The 14,546-nt window shown below is 57.0% G+C and overlaps 1 protein-coding gene across 1 annotated transcript; it reads right to left on the minus strand.

The window, feature by feature from the left end:
• Nucleotides 1-1,250: 1,250 nt before the first annotated feature.
• LOC141478690 (alpha-actinin-4) lies at nt 1,251-14,529 on the minus strand (the record flags this gene model as incomplete). The annotated part of the gene is made up of 13 exons (XM_074167675.1): nt 14,448-14,529; nt 12,035-12,127; nt 11,027-11,257; nt 8,892-9,039; nt 6,214-6,364; nt 5,599-5,707; nt 5,183-5,323; nt 4,318-4,500; nt 3,839-3,973; nt 3,575-3,754; nt 2,676-2,822; nt 2,318-2,398; nt 1,251-1,316 (listed from the first exon to the last, which is right to left on the minus strand). Coding segments are annotated over exons 1-13 (1,713 nt in total), but the record flags the coding sequence as incomplete, so codon positions are not given.
• Between the last annotated feature and the right edge of the window lie 17 nt (nt 14,530-14,546).

A 14,546-nucleotide genomic window follows, 5' to 3' on the forward strand; every position in this document is an offset into this window, starting at 1 on the left:
GGGAAAATTGGAGCAAAAATTCTTCCTCCCCCCCCCCCCCCCCCCCAAAAAAAAATTCTCCCGTCTTAATTCTCCCCCAAAAATTCTCCCGACGTCTCGATTCTTCCCAAAAAATTCTCCTCCCAACACCTCGGTTCTCCCAAAAAATTCTCCCCCAAAATTCTCCCATCTCAATTCCCCCCAAAAAATTCTCCCGACGCCTCGATTCTCCCCAAAAATTGTCCCCAAAAATTCTCACAACATCTTAATTCTCCCCCCAAAAGTTCTCCTCCCGACATCTTGATTCTCCCCAAAAATTCTCCCCAAAATCTCTCCCCATAAATTTCTCCCAATTCTTGATTCTCCTCCCAAATTCTCCCAATGTCTTGGTTCTCCCCAAAAATTCCCCCAATGTCTCAATTCTCCCCAAAATTCTCCTCCCGACATCTCGATTCTCCCCAAAAATTCTCCCAATGCTTCAACTCTACCCAAAAATCCTCCTCCCGACATCTCAATTCTTCCCTAAAAATTCTCCCGTCTCAATTTTCCCAAAAAATTCTTCCAACGCCTCAATTTTCCCCCAAAAATTCTCTCCCAAAATTCTCCCGAGATCTCAATTCTCCCCAAAAATTCTCCCAACGCCTCGATTCTCCTCCAAAATTCTCCCCCAAAATTCTCACATCTTAGTTCTCCCCCCAAAATTCTCCCAAAAATTCTCCTCCCGACATCCTGATTCTCCCCAAAAATTCTCCCCAAAATCTCTCCCCATAAATTTCTCCCAATTCTTGATTCTCCCCCCAAATTCTCCCTCAAAATTCTCCCAATGCCTCGATTCGATTCTCCCCCCAAATTCTCCCAAAGTCTCAATTCTCCCCCCAAAATTCTCCCATCTTGATTCTCCCAAAAAATTCTCCCAATGCCTCGATTTTCCCCCAAAAATTCTCCCCAAAAATCTCCTGATGTCTCAGTTCTCTCCAAAAATTCTCCCCCAAAATTCTCCTGTCTCAATTCTCCCAAAAAATTCTTCCAACACCTTGATTCTCCCCCAAAGATTCTCCCCCAAAGATTCTCCCCCAAAGATTCTCCCAACTCTCGATTCTTCCCAAATCTCGGGGTGCGGCGGCTCCCTCCCCCCCGTGCCCCCCCCTCCCCCCCCCCCCCCCCCCCCCCGGCTCCCGCCATCGATGGGGAAAAAACAAGAGTAGAAAAAGGGGGAAAAAAAAGGTTTAGAAACTGTAAATCTGGGAGGAAAGGTGCCGGGAGAGCGTTACCAGCCCCGATCCCGCGGAGAGCAGCAGAGCCCGGAATTCCTCGGAGTCGGCGCCACCCCCGCGCTTCTGCTCCCGCGGGAGGAAGAGGAGGAAGAGGAAGGAGAAGGTGGCAGAGCCGGAAGAGCGCGTGCGGGGAGGAAGAGGAGGGAGAGGAAGGGAAAAACCCGGGAGGGAGGAAGGAGGGAAGAGAAATCCAGTTAAAGGCGGCGTTTCGGCAGTGGGGGGGGGGGATCCAGTGGGGAGGAAGATGATAGGATGGGGAGGAAGACGAGGGACGGGGAGGAAGACGAGGGACGGGGAGGATCCAGTGGGGAGGAAGACAATGGATGGGGAGGAGGAGAAGACAAGGGGACAGGGAGGAAGATGATGGCCAGGAAGAGGAAGATAGTGGAATGGGGAGGAAGATGATGGGACGGGGAGGAAAAAGACAAAGGAGAGGGAGGAAGACGATGAAGGAGAGGGAAGAAGAAGATGAAGAAGGAGAGGGAGGAAGATGAAGGGATGGGGAGGAAGATGACGGGACGGGGAGGAAGATGATGGCCAGGAGGAGGAAGATAGTGGAATGGGGAGGAAGATGATGGGACGGGGAGGAAGAAGACAAAGGAGAGGGAGGAAGATGATGAAGGAGAGGGAAGAAGAAGATGAAGAAGGAGAGGGAGGAAGATGACGGGATGGGGAGGAAGATGACGGGATGGGGAGGAAGATGATGGCCAGGAGGAGGAAGATGAGGGGATGGGGAAGATCCAGTGGGGAAGAAGACGAGGGGATGTGGAGGAAGACGATGAGATGAGGAGGAAGATGAAGGAGAGGGAGGAGGAAGACGATGGGATGGGGAGGAAGATGAAGGAGAGGGAGGAAAATGATGGAGAGGGAGGAGGAAGACGATGGGATGGGGAGGAAGACGATGGGATGGGGAGGAAGACGATGGGATGGGGAGGAAGACGATGGGATGGGGAGGAAGGAGGAGGAGGAAGATGACGGGATAAGGAGGAAGATGAAGGAAGGGAAGGGAGACGAGGGGATGAGGAGGAAGACGAAGGAGGAAGATGAAGGAGCGCCCGCGGTACCTGCCGGTCGTTCTCCACGTCGTAGCCCAGGCTGATGAGACAGGCCTTGAACTCCTCGGGACCCAGCGCCCCCCCGTGGTCCTGGGAGATGAGGGGGGGACACACACAGACACCCCGTTAGCCCCGGGCACCCCCATTCCTTCCCCGGGGGGGGGGGGTGTCCCCCAAAATCCCTGTCCCCCCCCCCCAGGTCCCCGGGGTGGGGGCTAAATCATCGTCTCCGGTGGGTTTGGCTCCTCCTGAAGAGCAGCACCTTTTTGGGGGAGGGTTCCGTTGAGGGGACCCACAACCTTCTGCAGCCTCCCCAACCCCAGGGGTGTGTGGGGTTTTTTTTGGGGTGTCCCCCCCCCCCAAATACCTTGTCGAAGTGGTTGAAGGAGGCGCGGAACTCCTGCATCTGCTCCTGGCTGATGCCCTTGGCGTCGCGCGTCAGGATCTGGTTCTCCACCTCGTTGATGGTTCGGGCGATGGTGGTGAGGAGCTGCTCCCACCCCACCCGTAGGTGCTGGAAGGGAAAGGGGGGGGGTCAGGGCACCCCAATGGGTGGGGGGGACCCAAAGGGGCCACCCCAGAACCCACCTCCGACTCCCCAACCCAGGGCTGTCCCGGAGCAGAGGGGATGGAGCAGCTTTGGTGGGCATCAAACCCCATGGGTGCTCCCTGATGGCCAGAAGAGCTCCATGAGGGTGGGACCTGGAGCTTGGGTGGGCCAAGGGCACCCACCCCGATGCCCGGGTGGGCCAAGGGAACCCACTCAGATGTCCAAAGGTGCTCCATGAGGGTGGGACCTGGACCTTGGGTGGGCCAAAGGCACCCACCCCGATGCCTGGAGGACCTCAAGGGTGGGACCTGGACCTTGGGTGGGCCAAGGGCACCCACCCCGATGCCCGAGTGGGCCAAGGGAACCCACTCAGATGTCCAGAGGTGCTCCATGAAGGTGGGACCTGGACCTTGGGTGGGCCAAGGGCACCCACCCCGATGCCCGAGTGGGCCAAGGGAACCCACTCAGATGTCCAGAGGTGCTCCATGAAGGTGGGACCTGGACCTTGGGTGGGCCAAAGGCACCCACCCTGATGCCTAGAGGAGCTCAAGGGTGGGACCTGGACCTTGGATGGGTGAAAAGCACCCACTGCAATGCTTGGAGCTCCTCAAGGTTGGAACCTTGAGCCTGGATGGGTGAAGAGCACCCACCCCGACACCCAGAGGATCCCCAGAAGGCTGGTGGGCCCCAGGGAGGGGTGGGCGAAGAGCACCCACCTCCATGGTGTAGTTGGTGTGCTTGTTGTCGAAGATGAGGGCCTCCTGGATGAGCTGGTGCTGCTGCTCCAGCAGGTCCAGGTTGGGTTTGTAGTCCACGATGCTCTGCTCATACTGCTTGAGGTGGTCCAGCTGGTCCTCCAGCGTCCCATTCATCTCGATGGAGATGCGCCCTATCTCCTGTGGGACGGGCTCGTTTTAATCCCTGAATTCCGACCTTTTTGGGACATCCCAGTCCTCCCAGTGGGATACTGGAGCCCCCACCTCCATCTTGGTCTGGATCCAAGGCCCCACGATGTTGGCTTGGCCGGCGAATTGTCTCCGCAGCCGCTCGTTGGACTGTTGCTTGCTCTGCTCATCCAGGAGAGCGTGGTCCCTCTTGGGCACCAGCTGCTGGACCTGCCAGGAGAAAGAAGCGGGGGACACGGTGACACTGAGGGTGGAGCCAGGAAAAGGTGGGGATGATGACAGCCGGGGCCACCAGGGAAAGGTGGCTCTAGAAAGCCATGGTTCTCCAGGAGCTTGTGGAGCACCTGGCTCCAAGAGGTTATGGAGCATCTGCTTCCAAGAGCTCTTGGAACATCTGGCTCCAGGAGGTTATGGAGCATCTGCTTCCAAGAGCTCGTGGAGCATCTGGCTCCAGGATGTTATGGAGCATGTGGCTCCAGGAGCTCCAGCTCCATGGATGACCCCTTGGGTGCTTTGGGGGCTGGTGGGGTTGGGGCCGGGGGGGACACACTTACCCGCTCCCACTTGGAGTTGATGATGTGGGGGGTGACGGAGGTGTAGGGGTTGTTCCCTGCCAGTTTGATGCCGTTGACGTCGGCGATGCGCTGGGCCTCCCGCTGGATGCCCAGGATGGCCTCCCGCTCCTTGTCAGCGTCGGGGAGGGTGGACTTGAACTGGTCGTGAGCGGCGATGAGGCCCTGGGGGGACACGGCACCCACGTCAGAGCCGGGACCTGCTCATCCTGACCCCCATGAGAACCTCCTGGGTCTTGCAGAACCCCACGAGAAGGTCCCTGGGTCTTCCAGACCCCCACGAGAAGGTCCCTGAGTCTTGCAGACCTCCACGAGAACTTCCCCAGGTCTTCCAGACCCCCAAGAGAAGGTCCCCAGATCTTCCAGACCTCCAGGAGAACTTCCCTGGATCTTCTGGACCCCCCACAAGAAGGCGCCTGAGTCTTCTGGACCCCCAAGAGAAGGTCCCTGGGTCGTCTAGAACCCCCCGAGAAGCTCCCTGGGTCTTGCAAACCCCCACGAGAAGCTCTCCAGGTCTTGTAGAACCCCAAGAGAATCTCCCTGGGTCTTGTAGACCCCCACAAGAACTTCCTTGGGTCTTCTGGACCCCCGTGAGAAGCTCCCTGAATCTTGTAGACCCTCAAGGGAAGCTTCCTGGATCTTCCAGACCCCCAAGATAAAGTCCCTGGGTCTTGTAGACCCCCCTGAGAAGCTCTGTGAGTCTTCCAGACCCCCAAGAGAAGGTCCCCGGGTCTTGTTGACCCCAGCCCCCTTATGACAAACAGCCAGGAAGCCCTCAGCCCAGGAGATGGGGGTGTCCATTGGGGGGGTGGCTGAAGGCCACAGAGCCTTCCCCCCCTTCCTCTACCTCAATCTCCTCGATGGTGTGGACGATGAACATGTCCTGCAGGTCCTCCATGGCGCTCTCCATCCAGTTGTTGAAGGGGGCTGCCCTCTTGGCGTACTCAAGGTGCAGCTCGTCGATGGTCTCCAGCTGCTTCTCCGTTTTCTGCCGGGGAAGAGAGGGGGGGGTTAGGAGGCCAGGAACCCCCCCGAGGTAGCCCTGGTCCCTCCGAGGTGGCCCACTTTGGGGTGGCTCTGTCCCCCCTCTTTGGGGTCCCACCTACCTCCAGGGCCTCTTCTCCTGCTGTGGGTGAGGGAGCACAGGATGTCTCACTGGACGTCCCACTCGTCCCACATGGCCGAGGTGGCCCTGGTCCCCCCGAGGTGGCCCTGGTCCCCCTTTGAGGTGGCCCTGTCCCCCCTCTTTGAGGTCCCACCCACCTCCAGGGCCTCTCTCCTGCTGTGGGTGAGGGAGCCCAGGACGTCCCACTGGTCGCAGATCTTCTGGCACCGGGCGTTGACGCTGGGCGAGTCGTAGTAATCCAGCTCGCTGCAACCAGGAAACGGGGTGAGAACAGGGGGTTTTGGGGTCGGCGAGAACCAACGGGGACGGGCAAACCCCCCCCCCCCCCCCCCCGAGGCTCGTTAAAAGCCCCATCGGGCAACTAGCCCCCTCACCTCCCCCCCCCCTCCTCTGCCCCGCGTGGCCCCGTTTCCCGGCGGCGGGAATAAGGGCTCCATTCATGGCTTTTTTGGCTCATTCTGCGGGAGTTTATCTGACTCGGGGCGGGGTGGAGGGGGGGGAAAGTAAAAACAATAAAAAAAAGCAACAAAACCCAACAAAACAACAAAAAAAAACAAAGGCCTTACAATAACCCCGTTCTAATTACAGAGGGGGAAGGGACGGGGAGAACAATGGGGGCTCTGTGCGGCGCCGGGAGGGGAAGCCACGGCGCTGGAAGTGTTGGGGGGGGGGAGGAACTGAAGGGAGACCCCCCCCCCCCAAAAAAAAAGAAAAAAAAAAAAGGGGGGTTGGTTGGGAAGCGTCCCCCGTACTTGAGCTCCTGGGCGATGGCGGCGATCTGCTCCACCCGGTCCTGGTGGGCCGCCAGGTCGCTCTCGAAGGCTTCGTGTTTCCTCAGCAGGGCCTTGACGTCCGAGAGCGTGGCCGCCTCGTAGTCCTTCTGCTTCAGCAGGGACTCCTTGCCTGGGGGAAAGGGGGGGTGTAAGGGGGGGGGGGTTGTCACAGGTGTTGACCACGTAACGGTGTCACTGAGGGGGAACCGTCCCCCACCCCACGCCGTTGGCCGCCGCCATCCCGGGGTGGCACCTTCTGGGAAAAGGCAGCCAAACCAGCAGGTTTCTGGCCCAAAGCAAGAGGGTTTCGCCCCAAAACAAGGGGTTTCTGCCCCAAACCTCGTTTTCTGCCCCAAAACTAAGGGGTTTCCACCCAAAACCAAGAGGTTTCCACCCCAAAACCAAGGGTTTTCCACCCCAAAATTAAGGGTTTTCCACCCAAAACCAAGGTTTCCACCCCCAAACTCCGGTTTCCACCCCAAAACTAAGGGTTTTCCACCCAAACCCAAGAGGTTTCCCCACAAAACCAACACTTTTGCGCCCCAAACCAAGAGGTTTCCACCCCAAAACAAGGTTTTTCCACCTCAAACCCACAATTTTCTGCCCCAAACCCCAGTTTTCTGACCCAAAACTAAGGGTTTTCCACCCAAACCCAAGAGATTTCCCCACAAAACCAACACTTTTCTGTCCCCAAAACAAGGGGTTTCCACCCCAAACCCCAGTTTTCCACCCCAAAACTAAGGGTTTTCCGTCCCAAACCAAGAGGTTTCCCCCAAAAACCCACACTTTTCTGCCCCAAAACCAAGGGGTTTCCACCCCAAAACAAGGTTTTTCTGCCTCAAACCCAGTTTTCTGCCCCAAAACTAAGGGTTTTCCACCCAAAACCAAGAGGTTTCCCCACAAAAACAACACTTTTGCGCCCCAAACCAAGAGGTTTCCACCCCAAAACCAAGGGTTTTCCACCCCAAACCAAGAGGTTTCCCCACAAAACCAACACTTTTCTGTCCCCAAAACAAGGGGTTTCCGCCCCAAACCCCAGTTTTCCACCCCAAAACTAAGGGTTTTCCGTCCCAAACCAAGAGGTTTCCCCAAAAACCCCACACTTTTCTGCCCCAAAACCAAGGGGTTTCCACCCCAAAACAAGGTTTTTCTGCCTCAAACCCAGTTTTCTGCCCCAAAACTAAGGGTTTTCCACCCAAAACCAAGAGGTTTCCCCACAAAAACAACACTTTTGCGCCCCAAACCAAGAGGTTTCCACCCCAAAACCAAGGGTTTTCCACCCCAAACCAAGAGGTTTCCCCACAAAACCAACACTTTTCTGTCCCCAAAACAAGGGGTTTCCGCCCCAAACCCCAGTTTTCCACCCCAAAACTAAGGGTTTTCCGTCCCAAACCAAGAGGTTTCCCCAAAAAACCCACATTTTTCCACCCAAACCCCACACTTTTCTGCCCCAAAACCAAGGGTTTTCCACCCCAAATCCAACACTTTTCCACCCCCAAACCCCAGTATTCCACCCCAAATCCAAGTTTTCTGCCACAAACCAAGAGGTTTCCACCCCAAAACTAAGGCTTTCCCACCCAAAAACTCAACACTTTTCCGCCCAAAACCCCACACTTTTCCACCCAAAACCCACACTTTTCTGTCCAAAACCCCAACACTTTTCCGCCCCAAAACCCCAACACTTTTCCGCCCCAAAACCCCAACACTTTTCCGCCCCAAAACCCAACGCTTTTCCGCCCCAAAACCCAACGCTTTTCCGCCCCCAAAACCCAACGCTTTTCCGCCCCAAAACTCAACGCTTTTCCACCCCAAAACCCAACACTTTTCCGCCCCAAAACCAAGAGTTTTCCACCCAAACCCAAGCTTCTGGGCACCTGGAAACCCTGAAATAAGAGCGCGTGTCCCCAAAACTGCTGCTGGGGGAGGGGGCAGCGACCCCCCCTCCTTCTCCCGCAGAAATGGGGCACTTTGAGGGCTTTTAAAGAGTTTTAAAAAAGGTTTAAAAGGGTCCTGAAAAGGAGTTTTAGAAGAGTTTTAAAAGGCTCCTAAAAAGGGTTTTTGAAGGGTCCTAAAATGGGTTTTTAAAGAGTTTTAAGAGCATTTTAAAAGGGTCCTAAAAGGGTTTTTTAAAGGGTTTTAAAAGGGTCCTAAAAGGGTTTTTAAAGGGTTTTAAAAAAGCCCTAAAAGGGTCCAAAAAGGGTTTTTTTAAAGGATCTTTAAAGGGTTTTAAAGGGGTTTTTAAAGGGCCATAAAAGGCTCCGAAAAGGGTTTTAAAAAGGCCCTAAAAGGGGTTTTTAAAGGGTCTTTACAGGGTTTTAAAGGGGTTTTTAAAGGCTCCTAAAAAAGCCCTAAAAGGGTCCAAAAAGGGTTTTTTTAAAGGATCTTTAAAGGGTTTTAAAGGGCCCTAAAAGGGCTCTAAAAGGGTCTGAAAAGGGTTTTAAAAAGGCCCTAAAAGGGGTTTTTAAAGGGCCCTAAAAGGGTCCAAAAAGGGGTTTTTAAAGGGCTGTAAAAGGGCTCCAAAAGAGTTTTTGAAGAGTTTTAAAAAGGTCCTAAAAGGCCCACGTTCTCCCCAAGGGCTGGGTGTCCCCCGAGGTGCCCCTCACCCTCCTTGCCCCCCAAAAAGGTGTGTCTCCCCCCGACCCCCCTTCCCCTCCAACCTTCAGTCCAGGCCTCGTGGATGGAGGCCTTCTGGCGGAACTTCTCGGCCAGGTGGTCCAGGCGCTCCAGCCGCCGGATCTCGGTCAGGAGCCACTCCTCGTAGCCCTTCTCCGCCTGCTCCAGGTGCTGCCACCCCGTGTTGATGTCCTGGGGACACGGGGACGGGATTCGGGGGAGGGGGGGGGTGGGGTGTCAGGGGGGTGGCCACGGCCGCGTTGACCCCAACGCCTCAGCACCCACCCACCACTGATGGTCATGGGGTCCCCACGGTGATGGCCACGGGGCGCCCTCCTCCCCATGGTGATGGCCACCGGGTCTTCTCCTTGCCATGTTGATGGCCACAGGGTCCCCTCCTTGCCACGGTGATGGCCACAGGGTCTCCTCCTCCCCACGGTGATGGCCACGGGGTCTCCTCCTCCCCACGGTGATGGCCACGGGGTCTCCTCCTCCCCACGGTGATGGCCACGGGGTCTCCTCCTCCCCACGGTGATGGCCACTGGGTCTTCTCCTTGCCACAGTGATGGCTATGGGGTCTCCTCCTCCCCATGGTGATGGCCACAGGGTCTTCTCCTTGCCACATCAATGGCCATAAGGTCCCCTCCTTGCCACGCTGATGGCCACAAGAGTCTTCTCCTTGCCACATCAAGGGCCATCAGGTCTCCTTCCCATAGTGATGGCCACGGGGTCTCCAGACTGATGGCCACGGGGTTCCCTCCTTGCCACACTGATGGCCACAGGGTCTTCTTGCCATGTTGATGGCCATGGAGTCCCATCCTTGCCACAGAGATGTCCATAGGGTCTTCTCCTTGCCACATCAATGGTCATGGGGTCCCCTCCTTGCCACGCTGATGGCCACAGGGTCTTCTCCTTGCCACATCAAGGGTCATGGGGTCTCCTCCCCATAGTGATGGCCACGGGGTCTCCAGACTGATGGCCACGGGGTTCCCTCCTTGCCACACTGATGGCCACAGGGTCTTCTCCTTGTCATGTTGATGGCCATTGAGTCCCCTCCTTGCCACAGTGATGGCCATGGGGTCCCCTCTTCCCCATAGTGATGGCCACTGGGTCTTCTCCTTGCCATACCGATGGCCATGGGGTCCCCTCCTTGCCACGATGATGGCCACAGGGTCTTCTCCTTACCACATCAATGGCCATGGGGTCTCCTCCTCCCCACACTGATGGCCACGGGGTCCCAACGATGATGGCCATGGGGGGTGCCTCTTCCCCATAATGATGGCCACCGGGTCTTCTCCTTGCCATGCTGATGGCCACGGGGTGCCCTCTTCCCCATGGTGATGGCCATGGGGTCCCCTCTTCCCCATAGTGATGGCCACTGGGTCTTCTCCTTGCCATGTTGATGGCCATGAGGTCCCCTCCTTGCCACATCAAGGGCCATGGGGTCCCCTCCTCCCCATGTTGATGGCCACAGGGTCTCCTCTTCCCCATAGTGATGGTCACAGGGTCCCCTCCTTGCCACAGTGATGGCCACAGGGTCTTCTCCTTGCCACATCAAGGGCCATGGGGTCTCCTCCTCTCCACACTGATGGCCACGGGATCCCCACGGTGATGGCCACGTGCGTTGCCTCCTCCCCATAGTGATGGCCACGGGGTCTTCTCCTTGCCATGTTGATGGCCACGGGGTCCCCTTCTCCCCATAGTGATGGCCATTGGGTCTTCTCCTTGCCACAATGATGGCCATGGGGTTCCCTCTTCCCCATAGTGATAGCCACGGGGTCCCCTCCTTGCCACATCAAGGGTCATGGGGTCTCCTCCTCCCCATGGAGATGGCCACTGGGTCTTCTCCTTGCCACAGTGATGGCCACAGGGTCTTCTCCTTGCCACAGTGATGGCCACGGGGGTCTCCTCCTCCCCATGGAGATGGCCACTGGGTCGTCTTCTTGCTACGGTAATGGCCATGGGGTCCCCTCCTTGCCACGGTGATGGCCACGGGGTCCCCACGGTGATGACCATGGGGTCTTCTCCTTGCCACATCAATGGCCATAGGGTCCCCTCCTCCCCACACTGATGGCCACGGGGTCTCCATGATGATGGAGTCAGTGGCTCCCAGTTTCCCCCCTAAGTTGACACCCAAGTTGCCCCCCAGGTTGCCCCCCAAGTTGGGGGGTCGGCTCACCGAAACCATCTTGCCCTCAGAGGGCATGAAGGCGGGGCGGTTGCTGAGGCGGAGCTTGGTCTGGAGGGTGTTGAAGTTGATCTCCAGCTGGCACTTCTCCTGCACCTTGGGGGGTTTGTGGACCCGCCGGTAGTCCCGGAAATCCTCCAGCTTCTGCTGCATCTCCTGGATGGTCTTCTGGGGGCTGCGGTCCTCCAGCCATGGGATGGTGCGCTTGATCCACTCCAGCAGCTGGTAGAAGAGGGGAAAAATGGGATTTAACGGGTGGTTTTAGGGGAAATTGCCCCCCCCGCCCCTGCCCTGGAATCACGGAATTGTCGGGAGTTGGAAGGGACCTCTAGAGATAGAACAACAGAATCATGGAATGGTTTGGGTGGGAGGGGACCTTGAAGACCATCCAGTTCCATCCAGGGACACCTCCCACCAGACCAGGGTTGGAGTGACCTGATCTGGAACCACAGACCTGTCTAGATCAGAAGGAACCTTCAAGATGGAGTCTAAAGGTCTTCAAATCTGAAGGTCTTCCACCTCCAGGGATGGGGTTTAGGGAGGGGAGTGGTGGGACGAGGGGGAAGGGTTTTAAGTTAAAAAAGAGGAGATTTAGGCGAGATCTCAGGAGGAAAGTCTTCACCCTGAGGGTGGGGAGACCCTGGTTGCCCAGAGAAGCTGTGGCTGCCCCATCCCTGGAGGGGCCAGGTTGGACAGGGCTTTGGGCAACCTGCTCTGGTGTAAGAGGTGTCCCTGGATGGTCTTCAAGGTCCCTTCCCACCCAAACCATTCCATGATTCCATCATTCTCCACCCAACTCTCCAGCCCCTCCAGGTCCCAACTCTCTGGAGTGTTGGCCACCCCATCCCAATTTGGTGCCATCAGCCAACTTGCTGAGGGAACGTTCCATCCCTTCCCTCCAGGTCATGGATGAACGCGTTGAACGAGACTGGACCCAGTATTGACCCCAAAAGTTACAGGCCACCCACCCCCCCACCCCGTGGTAGCCCGGTGGCTTACGTCGGAAGCCAGCTTCTCGTAGTCCTCCATCAGGTGCTCGTTCTCCTGGTTGACGGCCAGCACTTTGCAGATGCGGTTGGCCGCCGTCTCGGCCTGGAGGGCAAGGAAGAGGAGGAGGGAGAGCAGAGGTTACGGTGGCCCGACCCCCCCACCCTGTGTCCCCACATTCCTCCCCCTCCCTGAGAGATTTGGTAGCCCCTCTCCCCGCCCCCGGTAGCCCACAGAGCATCCCCAGTGCTGTGGAGGGGAGACAAGAGCCCAGCTCCCCAAAACCACCGCACTGGGGGTGGAACCCTTGGGGGCTTTTGAGTGCCATGGCCTCAAAAGAGGTAGCCACGGTCCCAGAAGAGGTAGCCACGACCCCAAACCAGGTGGCCACGGTCCCAAAGAGGAGGCCAGGGCCCCCAAAACGGGTGGCCAGGACCCCCAAAAGAGGTGGCCACGGCCCCATAACACATGGCCACGGCCCCCAACAGCAGCCAGAACCTGGTGGCTTTTGCCTTCCCTGCTCTTTATCCCAAGGGATGCACGGAGCAGGGAGAGCCCGGGCTGCTTCTCTTTTTATTTTTACCCATTTTTTTGTTTTTTTCTGCTCTTCCCCAAAGGCAGATCCGCTCTGCGGGAGGGGGAGGAAGAGGAGGAGGAGGAGGAGGAAGAGGAGGAGGCTGGGGAGGAGGCGGTACCTTGGTGGGCAGCAGAGAAAGAGTCCGGGGAGAGGAGGTGAAAGCCCGACACCAACAGAAAGAAGGGTCTACGGAAGGACGGGGAAGAGGAAAAACCAGTCGCCACCGGGGAAAAATGGGAAAGAAAGGAAAGGAAGAGGGAGGAAAAGCGGAGGGAGGAAAAGCAGAGGGAGGAAAAGCAGAGGGAGGAAAAGCAGAGGGAGGAAAAGCAGAGGGAGGAAAAGCAGAGGGAGGAAAAGCAGAGGGAGGAAAAGCAGAGGGAGGAAAAGCAGAGGGAGGAAAAGCAGACGGAGGAAAAGCAGAGGGAGGAAAAGAGAAGGAAGGAAGAAAGTGGAAGGAGAAGAGGAGGGAAGAAAGTGGAAGGGAAAGAGGAGGGAAGAAGTGGAAGGGAAAGAGGAGGGAAGAAAGTGGAAGGGAAAGAGGAGGGAAGAAAGTGGAAGGGAAAGAGGAGGAAGGGAAGAGGAGGAAGGAAGAGGAGGAAGGAAGAGGAGGAAGGAAGAGGAGGAAGGAAGAGGAGGAAGGAAGAGGAGGAAGGAAGAGGAGGAAGGAAGAGGAGGAAGGAAGAGGAGGAAGGAAGAGGAGGAAGGAAGAGGAGGAAGGAAGAGGAGGAAGGAAGAGGAGGAAGGAAGAGGAGGAAGGAAGAGGAGGAAGGAAGAGGAGGAAGGAAGAGGAGGAAGGAAGAGGAGGAAGGAAGAGGAGGAAGGAAGAGGAGGAAGGAAGAGGAGGAAGGAAGAGGAGGAAGGAAGAGGAGGAAGGAAGAGGAGGAAGGAAGAGGAGGAAGGAAGAGGAGGAAGGAAGAGGAGGAAGGAAGAGAGGGAGAAAAGGCGGAGGGAGAAAAAGCGGAGGGAGGAAGAGGAGGGAGAAGAGGAGGGAGGAAAAGGAGGAAGGAAAAGGGGAGGAAGGAAAAGGGGAGGAAGGAAAAGGGGAGGAAGGAAAAGGGGAGGAAGGAAAAGGGGAGGAAGGAAAAGGGGAGGAAGGAAAAGGGGAGGAAGGAAAAGGGGAGGAAGGAAAAGGGGGGGAAGGAAAAGGGGAGGAAGGAAAGGGGAGGAAGGAAAAGGGGAGGAAGGAAAAGAGGGAGGAAAAGTGGAGGGAGAAGAGGAGGGAGAAAAAAAGGAGGAAGGAGAAGAGGAAGGAAAAGAGGAAGAAGGAAGAGGAGGGAGAAAAAAGGAGGAAGGAGAAGAGGAAAGAAAAGAGGAAGAAGGAAGAGGAGGAAGGAAGAGAGGAGGGAGGAAAAGAGGAAGGAAAAGCAGAGGGAGAAAAAGTGGAGGGAGGAAGAGGAGGAAGGAGAAGAGGAAGGCAGAGAGGAGGGAGGAAAAGAGGGAGGGAGGAAAACCCCGGGTTGCACCGAAGAGATGCATCGGACACCGATGCAAACTGGGGCCCTTTCCCAGTTCGCCCAGTTTCCCCACAACAAAGCCCAGAGCCAGGCCTTCCTGGGGGGGAGGTGGGAGGTGTGTAATGGGGAGGGGGGCGGGAAATGCCCTCTCTCCTCCCCCCTCAAAGCCCAAACCCCCCCTTTCCCCCCCCTCCCCACCCCCCCAAAAAAAAAAAAAAAAAAAAAAGCGTTGGGAAGGTTCCAGAAGCCGTGCAGCAGCGCAGAGTTGTTGGGGGGGGGGGGGCGTACGTAGAGGGGGGGGGGGGGTCCGTGTTAGTCTCAACTGGCCCCCCCCCCCCCCTCCCTGCAACAACCCCCTTATCCCCCCCCCCCCCCAAAAAAAAATAAAGCTCACCTTCTGAGCCCCCGAGAAAGCGTGGTAGAAGCAGGAAACGTAAGTCATGATGGCCTTCTCGTCGGGCCTGAGAGTGCCCACGATATCTGAGCGAGGAGG

This window comes from Numenius arquata, unplaced genomic scaffold, assembly GCF_964106895.1.
Source record: "Numenius arquata unplaced genomic scaffold, bNumArq3.hap1.1 HAP1_SCAFFOLD_1608, whole genome shotgun sequence".
In the NCBI taxonomy this organism is placed as follows: Eukaryota; Metazoa; Chordata; class Aves; order Charadriiformes; family Scolopacidae; genus Numenius; species Numenius arquata.